Source organism: Lithobates pipiens, unplaced genomic scaffold (genome assembly GCF_037356315.1).
Source record: "Lithobates pipiens isolate NorthernLeopardFrog02 unplaced genomic scaffold, aLitPip1_a1.2 Scaffold_22, whole genome shotgun sequence".
Classification (NCBI taxonomy): domain Eukaryota; kingdom Metazoa; phylum Chordata; class Amphibia; order Anura; family Ranidae; genus Lithobates; species Lithobates pipiens.
This window is the reverse complement of record NW_027507784.1, coordinates 278,834,103-278,847,055: the sequence shown is the minus strand read 5'-3', so window position 1 is coordinate 278,847,055 and position 12,953 is coordinate 278,834,103. Positions and strand designations below refer to the sequence as shown.

General features: G+C 40.3%; 1 protein-coding gene across 1 annotated transcript in view; it reads left to right on the top strand.

Annotated features, from left to right (window-relative positions):
• The window catches only part of BAIAP3 (BAI1 associated protein 3), a 554,780-nt gene extending 542,166 nt beyond the window's left edge, over positions 1-12,614 (top strand). The window contains exons 32-34 of the mRNA XM_077449095.1: positions 1,878-2,001; positions 2,862-3,067; positions 7,539-12,614. Of these exons, the coding sequence (XP_077305221.1) occupies positions 1,878-2,001; positions 2,862-3,067; positions 7,539-7,639 (431 nt within the window). The 3' untranslated portion in view covers positions 7,640-12,614. The remainder of the gene's footprint in view (positions 1-1,877; positions 2,002-2,861; positions 3,068-7,538) is intronic.
• The last annotated feature ends 339 nt before the right edge of the window (positions 12,615-12,953 follow it).

The window sequence follows — 12,953 nt, the reverse complement described above, 5'->3', positions numbered from 1 at the left end:
TCTGTTGCCATTGTGTTTTAAAAAGAGTAAACACACTTAATTTATAATAAATGGCTTCAGCCAAACACTAACCGTGAGTGAAAGAAAAGTTTTTGTATTATTGTTCATATTCTCTGCAAAAATGGCCAAGAAATCATAAATTCTACCAGGGTATGTAAACTTATGAGCCCAACTGTAGATATTAAAAAACATATATAAATTCCATGTCCCCCTTCTTTTTTTTTATAAGTGATTACATTACCTCTGTTCTCAGCTGCATAAGAGCTGGGGGGAGGAAAAGCAGCATCACACTGAGCTTCCCAGTGAATGGCTATGCAGCAGGGGTGTGTCAGGACAAGTCTGATCATTGGAGAACATACTGAGTTCCCACCACAGGTAGAGAACTGACCATGGTGTGCTCCCATGCCTAGATTGGTCAGTTTGTATTAGGAAAGCAGAGGAACTTGGCAGGAACAGCAGGAATTTCACACAAATGAAGCAATACAAAGAGAACAGGATAATGGCACAGCAGGCAAAACGATTGTCCCTAGTAACTATCCTTCTCTGAGACCTCTATAGCACATTCTGGGGCTATCTCTAATGTAATGGGTAGGCTTGCAGCCCTCTTGGAGACCTTAGACCGCAGGGACCACAAGCAGTCTGGTCCAAATCCATGGTTCAGGACCTTGGATCCATAATGATGGATCCGTCTATCCTCCAACAACTAGATTTCATACCCATGGCCTTACACTATTTTGTTGATGGCCTAGCAGATTCACTTTGCAGATATTCAAAATGGGCATTCTTTCAGTACACAAGAGGGGGACCCTCTAGATCAAAAGTTAGCCTTTGAAACTTCCTTGCAAAAAGCATCTGTGGATGCCCTTTGAAGGGGAACACTAGTACATATCAAGGAAGTGTGTGTGTGTGTGTGTGTGTGTGTGTGTTTGGGGGGAGGGGGAGTAGAAAAAGGCAAAAGCTTGTAAGCTAGTAAGAGCCGGTTTCTTTTTTTCTGAGGTCTCAAGGTCCAAATCCACCTGCCAAATCCAGTGACACATTCTTTCAATGGGGCACTATTCCTCCCACTGATACCAATGATGGGGCACTATTCTTCCCACTGACACCAATGATGGGGCACTGTTCCTTCCACTGACACCAATGATGGGGCACTATTCCTCTGACTGATATCAATGTTGGGGAACCTATTCCTCCCACTACCAGTGATGGAGCACTATTCCCTCCTACTGACATAAATGACGGGGCACTATTCCTCCTACTGACATCAATGACGGGGCACTATTCCTCTCACTGATATCAATGATGAGACATTATTCCTTCCATTGACACCAATGATGGGGCACTATTCCACTTACTGATATCAACGATTGGGCACAGTTCCTCCTCCTGCTAACCAGAGGTGCTATGTAATTTTTTTACCCCCAATGACCATCAACCCAGAGACATTATTTAATCTCACTGACACTTGCATTTTCTACTCCCACTGGCGCCCCTAAAATCTGAGGCACAGTAAATTGGCCCATTGTTTAAAAAGTATGGAGATCCCTGGTCTAAAAGTGAAAGTGTTCTTTAATGTTTTTTTCAGAAAACAGTATTTTCTTCTTTCCTGTAAACTCCTTTTTTGAGTATATTATAGGACATGAGCACCCCCCCCCCCCCTCTTTGTTTCTTATAAACCACTCCTATTATTGTTTGCTAAAAAACTGAGGTTTAGTGGGAGTGGGAAGGTTTTGTATAGGGCTGTCCTAGACAGCTGCATGACCCAGTGATCTAAGACTTAAAGAGCCTCTGTCCTGTTATGTTCTCCAAGAAAAGGATTTTACAGGTAAGACAAAATTCAATTTTTTATTTACAAAGCTTGTACTATGTTTTTTTTTTAGGTCTCAGTGACCCATTTGTTATCATTGAGCTCTGTCCTCATCACATCTTCCCTCTGGTGAAAGGTCAGCGCACTCAAGTTAAAGCCAAGACTTTACATCCAGTCTACGATGAGTTGTTTTATTTGTGAGTAGTTTATCAACTTTCTTAATATGAAATACTTTATTATATTTGAAAGTAATAATCTGGAAATATGCAGATTATAGGATGCAGTGAATAATATTGACTCCTATTCAGGGGAGTGTGATGCACAACCCTATCTTTTTCAGTAACCTGTATATTGGCATCACTGACCCTAAAAGGTAAACGTATAGCTAAGTAACGATCTGAAATCCATCCTTAGAGTCTGTTGCTATACACCAACTAAAAGTTAAAATTCTGTGTAGTGGAAGGGACTAACAAACCAGTACTTTGCCTTGACCGGTGTTTGATAGCACTACTAGAAGTTAATACTGACTTTGCTCTTACTCACAAGCCACCCAGATCACCAGACCAGAGCTTGTAAACAATTTGTATTTTTGGGAATGGCTAAAAACATGGCAGCGCCATCCCATCCCCCACACACTTCCTTTCATGCAGTGCTTGGCGTCTGTCCAATGACCATGCCAATTATTGTCACATGAGGATTTGCATAGCTATATGCAAATTTCAATTTAGGAGTAGTTGGATTTTTCTGAGATAAAACTAAGGATCAGAACAGTGCAGGAACATTGAAAAGGTAGCTGTATACTCTCTGTGGAACTTGATATCAAGTAAGCTGCCATATTTTTATCCTGACCAAATTCCATTAAAAAGTTTGAAGGTGAACTGTTCTCATAGTCCAAAGCAACTGATCAGATTCTGTCATTCTTCAATAGTTCTCTGAAATAAGGAAAGGAAGAACCTGCCTGATGGGCAACAAGATGAGATCTTCTTTATGACCCTCTGTAATTCTGTTGCTTATTGCAGAGAGACTGATCTAGTACTTCTAATATCCCCTGTCATAGCTCAGTGTCATCGGAGCAGTGCCGGAGAAAAGCTGCCTGCATCGTCTTTACAGTAATGGATCATGACTGGTTGTCCACAAACGACTTTGCCGGCGAGGCTGTCCTCCCTATGAATGTCATCTATGGGCTGAACCGACCACACATCACTGGTGGTGTAAAAAATGTCCAACCAACTGTATTGAAGTTAACAAGACCTAAAGCCAATGGTAAGCATCATAACCACTGGGTTCTTCTTTAATTGTGTTTTTTAGAGATACGGTAGCTAGAAAAGCTGAGTGCAATTGGTAATTTAATCATAAAGATAAAAATTGACTATAAAGTACAGTTGAAGTTCCCAGTAGCAGTTTCAGAGAAAAGCAGTCAAGGCATATATAGGACTATATAGTACAGCATTATAACAGCGCTGCCTTTAGGTGCATTTTGCTGCATATTTTTATGTTTTTCCTAGTTAAAACCCAGCACCTAATCAGTATATTGGACACTGGATTTTCACTTTTTGCTTGAGTATCAAATAAACAATGTCATTCAGCCATTTTTGCGACTGCAAACCTTAACAAAAATAGTACCATTATTCTATTTTTTGTCCATACCAACATGATTTGATCTTATCCTAAAGTGTATCCAAAGCCAAAAAAACGTCATCTTTCCTTTTGAATAGAATAGTGAAGGTTTAGAGCCTCTGGTTTGTATTGTTGTCAGTGCCCCCATGGGGGAGATTCACCCCGTTTGTCTTTCAGACCTGGAATTGTGGAACATTTTGGAGATGTATTTAGAACAGGAGCAGAAGAGAAACATCCAATGGAGACACTTATTCCAGTGACAACTTTATAAAAGAGGAGATTTCCTCTTAAGTCCTATTGCGGTTGATTTACTGTGCACAATTTGGTGCAGATGTGCATGGTAGCCAATCGGGTTCTAACTTCAGCTTGTTCAATTAAAGTGTGTGTAAGCCCACTTTTTGGACTTCTACATATAGGTAAGCCTAGAATAAGGCTTACCTATAGGTAGTGGAAATATCTCCTAAACGTGCGCTGTTTAGGAGATATTTCACTTGTAGTCCACCAAAAATTCCCACGGCGCGTGCGCGGAGAAGGAACAAAACAAAGTGCAGTTTCTTCCCTAGCCTGTGCCGTTCATCGCGGCTCCTGTGCGCATGCGCGGTAGTGACGTCACATGGCTCTTGCGAATCACAGAGCTGGAGTCCATGGCCTGGAAGGAAGAGGGGCCAGAAGATGGACGCTGCCTACACAGGGGACATGGCTGGATTCTTTTGCAGGTAAGTGGCACATAATGGGCTAGTATGCGATGCATACTTGCCCATTATGCTTTTCATTTGCAGGCTTTGCAGTGAGCAAAAGAGGAAGTAAAACCTATCAGGGTTTACTTCCACTTTAAGCTTTGACAAAAAAAATTGGAAGCGGGTTTCTATGCAGAACTGCACCAGAATTTGTATTCACCAGCTTTTTATTAAATTAACCCCATTGTGTCAACAGGCAACCTGTATTTTTGACCTTGGTGTGTACATATTGTTATCTGGTTAGTTAGGGAAAAGAAGGAAAACCTTGCACATACAGTGCCTTGCAAAAGTATTCATACCAATAAAAAATTTCCACATTTTGTCATGTTACAACCAAAAACGTAAATGTATTTTTGGGATTTTATGTGAGAGACCAAAACAAAGTGGCGCATAATTGTGAAGGGAAAGGAAAATGAGAAATAGTTTAACATTTTTTACAAATAAATATGCGAAAAGTGTGGCATGCATTTGTATTCAGCCCCCTTTACTATGATACCCCTAACTAAAATCTAGTGGAACCAATTGCCTTCAGAAGTCACCTAATTAGTAAATAGAGTCCACCTGTGTGTAATTTAATCTGTGTATAAATACAGCTGTTCTGTGAAGCCCTCGTAAGTTTGTTAGAGAACCGTAGTGAACAAACAGCATCATGAAGGCCAAGGAACACACCAGACAGGTCAGGGATAAAGTTGTGGAGACGTTTAAAGCAGGGTTAGGTTATTAAAAAATATTCCAAGCTTTGAACATCTCATAGAGCACTGAAAGAGTATGACATAAATGCAAACCCACCAAGAGTTGGCCGTCCACCTTAACTGACAGGCTGGGCAAGGAGAGCATTAATCAGAGAAGCAACCAAGAGGTCCATGGTAACTCTGGAGGAGCTGCAGAGATCCACATCTCAGGTGGGAGAATCTGTCCACAGGACAACTATTAGTCGTGCACTCCACAAATCTGGCCTTTATGGAAGAGTGGCAAGAAGGAAGCCATTGTTGAAAGAAAGCCATACGAAGTCCCATTTGCAGTTTGCCAGAAGCCATGTGGGGGACGCGGCAAACACAGGGAAGAAGGTGCTCTGGTCAGATGAGACCAAAATTGAAGTTTTCGGCCTAAAAGCAAAACACTATGTGTGGCAGAAAACTAACACCGCACATCACCCTGAGTACACCATCCCCACTGTAAAACATGGTGATGGCAGTATCATGTTGTGGGGATGCTTTTAGTCAGCAGGGACAGGGAAGCTGGCCAGAATTGATGGGAAGATGGATGGAGCCAAATACAGGGCAATCTTAGAAGAAAACCTGTTGGAGTCTGCAAAAGATTCAAGAGTGGGGCGGAGGTTCACCTTCCAGCAGGACAATGACCCTAAATATAAAGCCAGAGCTACAATAGAATGGTTTAGATCAAAGTATAGTCATGTGTTAGAATGGCCCAGTCACAGTCCAGACCTAAATCCATTTGAGAATCTGTGGCAAGACTTGAAAATCGCTGTTCATAGAGAAGAATGGGCAAAAATATCACTCTCTAGATGTGCAAAGGTGGTAGAGACATCCCCCAAAAAAACTTGCAGCTGTAATTGCAGCGATAGGTGGTTCTACAAAGTATTGACTCACGGGGGCTGAATACAAATGCACACCAAATTTTTCACATATTTATTTGTAAAAAAAATTGAAAACCATTTATCATTTTCCTTCCACTTCACAATGATGTGCCACTTTGTGTTGGTCTATCACATAAAATCCCAATAAAATACATTTATGTTTTTGGGTGTAACATGACAAAATGTGGGAGATTTTTAAGGGGTGTGAATACTTTTTCAAGGCACTGTAGCTGAAAAGTGGTTGGACTAGTGAAATAAGGTTTTTCTTTTATTTTTAGAAATAAGTGTGTCCATTACTGTCCAAGTCCTGTATCACATTTAAACAATGGTGTTTTTGGAAATCCCAGACAAGTGAAAATCTTTTTTTTTGTCTATTAATTCTTATGTACCATGCAGCTGTAAAGCTCTGTGGCAGTGAAGTTATATTAATAGTCTGTTACACGGATGGCAAAAGAATTGAGGGGGGCTTTAACCATTCACTACTCTATCCAAAACCACTTCAGCTCCCCTTCATGACCAGGCCATTTTTATTTTGTTTGCGATATCGACTGCGTCGTTTTAACTGACAGTTGCACTGGCATGCAATGCTGTACCCAAATAAAATGTATGCCCTTTTTTCCTCACAAATAGAGCTTTATTTTGGTGGTATTTGATAACCTCTGCAGTTTTTATTTTTTGCACTATATACAAAAAATTACTGACAAATCTGAAAAAAATTTTTTAAAAAAAAATCTTTTTTTACTTTTCTGCTATAAAACATACCCAATAATTAAAAAAAAAAAAAATCTAATTTATTCATCAATTTAGGCCAATATGTATTCTGCCACATATTTTTTTGGTAAAAAAAAATCCCAATACATGTATATTGACTGATTTGTGCAAAATGTATGGTGTCCACAAACTATAAGTTTTTTTATTTATTTTATTATTATTTTTTACTAGTAATGGTGGCAATCATTGACTTATAGTGGGACTGCGATATTGCGACAGACAAATTGGACACCTTGCTGACATTCTTTGGGGACTAGTGACACGATACAGTAATCAGTGTTAAAAAAAAATCTGCACGGTCACTGTACTAATGACACTGGCAGGGAAGGGGTTAACATCAAAGACTATCAAAGGGTTTAAATGTGTTACCTGGGAGTGATTACTATCTGTGGGGAATGTGCTTTGACTGGGGCGGGTAATATAAAGATCTGTTATCCTACTTAGCAGGAACACAGGATCAGTACATTTCCCTCTCCCAGAATGGCGATCTGCCTCGTTTACATAGGTAGACTGCTGTTCTGCCTTTCTCCCGAACAATCGGTGGGTCCTGGTGGACATAGATTCCATCTGACCCTCTGATTGGCTCCTGTTGTGTCCAATCACAGCAGGGGCGAGATGCCGGTGGCGCGTGCCCCAGACCCGGAAGTGTCAGATCACGTACTAGCTTACAAATGGCTGTAGGTTCGTGATCTGGCACAGAGCGTCCGCCTGGTGCGGTATGTGCATGGGGTGGTCGCGAAGCGGTTAAATATAAATAAAATATAATATATCTCCAGCAGCAACAAAAACATTTTTACCCAAATCTGGAGAAGCTTGTGACATTCTATGTGACAGATCTGACCCAAACAAAAGCACTGTCATATGGGAAGAACCTACAGCCATTTGTAAGCTACTACTGGAACAACTGGTATCTTACACTTACTGCCTTCTTCTACCCCTTGCATGTAAAAGAGAGGTTCTCTTTAAGCAAGTTGTAATATATCATAATACGTTTTGTTTTTTTCTTGTTCAGTGAAGTCAATATTGAAGATGTTGGATGGAAGGATGGACAAAGAAGCACAAGATTTTGTGAAGAAACTTAGAGAACTGGAGAAGTATATGGAAGATGACTGAATTATTCTTTATACTGTGAAAAACACAATCTGTGTATATATTGGTCCCCTCAGCTGCCAGGGGAGGCAGCACAGTTGTGCTGTATTGTGCTAATGCCCCCTTTGAAAGGGGAAGACTTCAAGCTTGAGTTTGTTCTGATTTTATTTGTTACCCGTTGGTAAGTTTTTGGTCTATTTATGAGAACTAAAGTTTTACATATTAATTGTTGGATGAATATTGTATTAATCGGTATATTATGAAATTAATTTCTGTTACACCAGCTGAGTAAAGGACTTTTTTTTTCCATAAATCTATTCGATGGAAATTCTGGAATGCATTGGTACCTAGAACATGATGACCCTGTTCTGCCTAGGAATTACTCACAGGTATGGCTTTACTGCCATCTGCTGGTCACAAGCAATAATTTACACAAAGCAAAACCTATATTCACTAAACAAAATATTCGAGAAGAGATAACAGATGGATTTTTTAGAATAACCACAAACTGACAGAATGACTACCAAGCCTACCTTAATTAAATGCTTTTGAAAAATGTCACATGTGCTCTTAAAGTTGAACTTCTGCATGACAAGGTCAGCTAAGCAAAATATTACTGCACTAATGTAACATTTCCTATAACATTCAAGCAGATGAATTTGTGAAATTTTTCCAGAAAATGTCATACCTTTTGGTTCTGCTGTTGTTATTGCTAGCACAGGAAAAGAAGAGAGGGGTGGTTTCAGAGTGTCAGCTGGAGTCTATTGCAGACAAATAAGTCAGTCAGTAGGGAGGTTAGGGCACAGCTGCAGTGCCCGCTTCTATGTGAACATATAGTTTGTTGTTGGGAAAACCGGTCTACTTTTCCTCTAGGCCAGGGGTCTCCAAACTGCAGCCCTATGATTGCCTTTACCTGGCCCCAGGAGCACTATTCCTTTCACTGATACAAGATACTATTCTGCCAACTGACATCAACAATGGGGCACTATACCCCCTAATGATACAAAATGATGGAGCACTATTCCTCCCCCTAATCCCAAATGTGGTAATGTTTACTCCCACTGATGCCAGGAAAATTTCCACTCCCGTTGGCCACAGTTCGGCCCTCCTAAGTCTGAAGGACAATAAACTGGCCCTTTGTTTAGAACAGTGATTCTCAACCAGGGTTCCTCCAGAGGTTGCTAGAGGTTCCTTCAGCATTGGGAAATTTCTGCTTCTCAGATAAGTTCCCACTGACACCATTGATCTTTTTAACTATCTGTAAGGAGGTAATTCTTCCCAAGGACCACAAGTGTAAGGACCATTCTTTCCACTGACCATCACACTAATGTATCATGAGTTCTAGATTTCTGATTTTTAACAGGGGTTCCCTGAGATCGGAGAACTATTTCAAGGGTTCCTCTGTGTTGAAAAGGTTGAGAAAGGCTGGTTTCGAAAATTTGGAGACCCCTGCGTTAGGTTCCAACCTTCTGTGTTAGAGGAACTGAGTGGAAAAGGAGAGCTTGGCTTCTATACAATGACTATGAAGTGCATGATAGAATGCTGTGTGACATTTAGGTGGGTGCACTGAAAGTTTTATATTCTATTATTGGTATTTAAATAGACATCCATAAAAATAGAAATCCACTAAGTGCCTAGAATTCTTACCTGCAGGAACAAAAAAGTATTGTAAATAACAGTACCAATCCCTACCTGCTCTATACAATGCCTGGGGTACTGTCATCCTTATACCCATGACCCATGAAAATTAGTCCCATAGAGATTCACTGCATTTAACTGAACAGTTATGTACAGGCTTCAGGGTGTGGGGCTTTTCACACAGCTCCAATACCCAATGAGCACTCAGTACACTTAAGCTTCTGGTAATCCATTTCTTTCTCACAGTGCTGAAATCGCGTCATAATGAACGTAAACTGGCATTTGGCCATGTTCAAATCTACAGTCCAGTCAGTTAATAAAATAATGCCTTGGCACCAGTGCTGGGAGGAATTTTGGACAAGATGTAGAAACTGAATAAAAATCTGTATTCAGTTCCTGCAAATCTAAGTGAAGGTAAAATCTGCAATCATAAAACTCAGATTTTAGAAAAAAAAACCCTGCAAGATGGGTTAAAGTTCATAAGTCTTCATTCATACCCCATGTGAATAAAAACTGATAGCAAAAAACATGCAGATTTGACTTGCGTGGAATGTTTTGGGCTTCTTCACACCATGTGCTGGGACCTGCATTTTTCTAATGTGCCCTGGTCACAGCACAATGTTGATGGCATGTGAATATTTTTTTCTGTACAGAACAATGCATACACTGATTAGCAATAACATTATCTCCCCACAAAATAACCCATCGAGGCATGGAATTCACTAGACTTCTGAAGGTATGCTGTGGTCTGGTACCAAGCCATCAGTAAGAGCTCCTTTAGGTCCTGTATGTTGCAAGGTAAGGGCCTCAGTGGATCAGACTTATTTTCCCAGCATAGCCAGCAGATGCTCCATTGGATTGAGATCTGGGAAATTTGGAGGCCAGTCAAGACCTCATACACATCATTGTGTTCCTCAAACCATTCTTGAATTCATCAGACTCAGTCACATTCTCCCATCCTTCTGTGGTCCAGTTCTGGTGCTCATGTGCCAATTGTAGGCACTTTAGGCTGTGGATATGGGTTACATGGGAACCCTGACCACCGGTCTGCAGCTATGCAGCCCCACACACAACAAACTACAATGCACTGTGTGTTCTGACGCCTATTGGAACCAGAATTACCTTTTTCATCAACTTGAGCTATAGTAACCTCTTATATTGGATCAAACTATATGGGCCAGCCTTCATTCCCCACATACATCAATGAACCTTGGCCGCTCGTGACCCTGTCACTGGTTTGCCAGTTTTCCTTCCCTGGACCCTTTTGTTAAGTCATGACCACTGCAGACCAGGAACATCCCACAAAAGCTGCAGCTTTGGAGTTGCTCTGACCCTGTCATCTAGCCATTACAATTTGGCTCTTGTCAAAGTCACTCAAATCCTTATATTTGCCCGTTTTTTCTGCTTTCAACATATTAACTTCAGGTACAACATGTTCACTCTCTGCCTACTATATCCCACTGCCTTTCAGATGCCATTGTAACAAGATAATCAATGTTATTCACTTTACCTCTCAGTGGTCATAATGTCATAGCTGATCGATGTGCTTTACACAGAAAGAAAAAAATACACGACACCAGTGTTGTAGTGTAAACAGGGCACATAGAAAACAAGTGTTTCTTTTGTGCCCTTGCAGATACAAGTGAAGAAAAATGCACATTGTGTAAACAAGGCCTTAAAAAGCTACAGATTCCCCATTTTCCAAGAAATCTGATAAAGACAAATGTAATGAAGGTGAAGTTTCTGCACTTGGGGAAAGGTGGATGAGTCTTAACAGGGAAAAGGAAGGTTTCCGAGTACCACTGCATGTTATGAAATGGTCCAGGATATTTGATGTTATAGGGGCTGCAAGCTGCTATAGTGATGTTTTAGAGAAATGGATATAAATGAGGTGTTGCAAATTGCAAGACACTTCAAATCAGGTCCCGTTGTTACTGAGCTATGCAAACGGAAGCCCCGGACAACTTGGTAGTTTCATACACACAGAGCCATGGCCATTATACTGTATAGGTTAAATAAAGTAGGCCTGTTATGAGGAAACACTCACCTGTTGTCACACCCCCCCAAATAATCTAAGACATATGAAATGCCATATTCCACCATGCACACCATGGTTTTGGTTGTGCTGACAGGCAGAGTTTCACACTCTGAACTGTGGCAGGTAGCAGGTACTCTACTGTTTATCACAGCTTTTTTTGCACTGGATTAACAAGTCCCCAGGATCTGCTAAAGAAGAAAGTAATTTCAAGGATCGGCGAGGGGTCTGTTAAGGCAATTGCTGAACATTTTGAAGGTTCACATTAAAGATTGAAGAAAAATGCACATTTAAAGCACAATTATAGGCAAAACCTTTTCTTTTTTGGATAGAGTAAGGGAGGGTTATAACCCGTCAAATTTTTTTTTCATCATTGATGTCCAATTGCAGAGATTTTTCTTCACTTCCTGTCCTGTAGCTAAACAGAAAGTGAGAGGAAATCCCTGCAAATTAAGGGAATTTCTTGGGGACCCCCAGGTCACCAGAACTAGTGTCCCCATTGGAAGATTTCCCCTCTAACTTTTCTGGGAACAACACAAAATTTGGGATATGCTTTTACTTTCAATGATAACAGTAAACAGCACAAATAGAGAGGAATCTCACTAATAGGGGCACTGGCAGCAATAAAAACTGCCAGGGGTTCTAATCCCTCTCCACTCTATCCAAAACTAAAACAAAAGTTTTACCTTTAGTTGTACTTTAAGTATTGGTGTTTACTTTAGCGATAGATCCGGCAGACCTTAACTGGCTGCTTCCACTGGGTAAAGACATAACTTTTAGTTTAAATGCCTAATAGGTTTTCTTTAATGATCCATATCTATGCTTACTCCAGAATATCCCTGGAATAGAGATCTTGTTTGTATTTTTGTTTGCTGACCGCTAAAGAAAAAGTGGCTTGTATGGTTCATGTAGTGTTTTTATTGGTTTTAATGCAAGTTTTTATTTCTTACACTTGAGCTTTTATGAAACCTAAGCTGTTACTGTAGTGTCCAGTTTTTTGCTCTGTGGCACAAATGAGCTCTCTTTGAAAACTGTAACTCTATAATCACATTTGTGATGTCATTTTTCTCTGTCCATAATTTATACATTGCGGTCTCAAAGATCTAGCACGTTGAGAATTCGTGCTAGAAGACAATGTTGCCCTCCCCTTGAATGGACTGTCACACCCTGACCGTTTTTAGGTATCTGGGTCTTGCTGTAAGGTTAATGTAGAAAATGTCTAAAATAATGTTTTCAGAGATCTGTATGAGAGCATTTTACATGTTGAATTCAAATGTTTTATATTTGTATTTTACATTGAATAAATAAAATGTGCAATTACCATAACCTCTGTCTTTCCTGCAAGCATTCATTCATCTTTGTTTGTATTGGCTGTTTCAGCAGCCCCCGTATTATTATTATTATACAGGATTTACAAGTTAAAATACAATAGGTTCCTGCTCAGAAGAGCTTACAATTCTAATGGGGTGGAGCAAGTGGTACAAAAGATTGTAACTGTGGGAGGTGTGCTGATGAAAGTAATAAGAGATTAGTTGGAGGCACGATAGGCTTCCCTGAAGATATTTGAAGATAAGATTGGTGTTGCAGCTGGGGGCAGAGTTGTGAATGGCTTTGTATGTTGTTGTTAGTAATATGAATTTAATTCGCTGGGCGATCGTAAGCCAG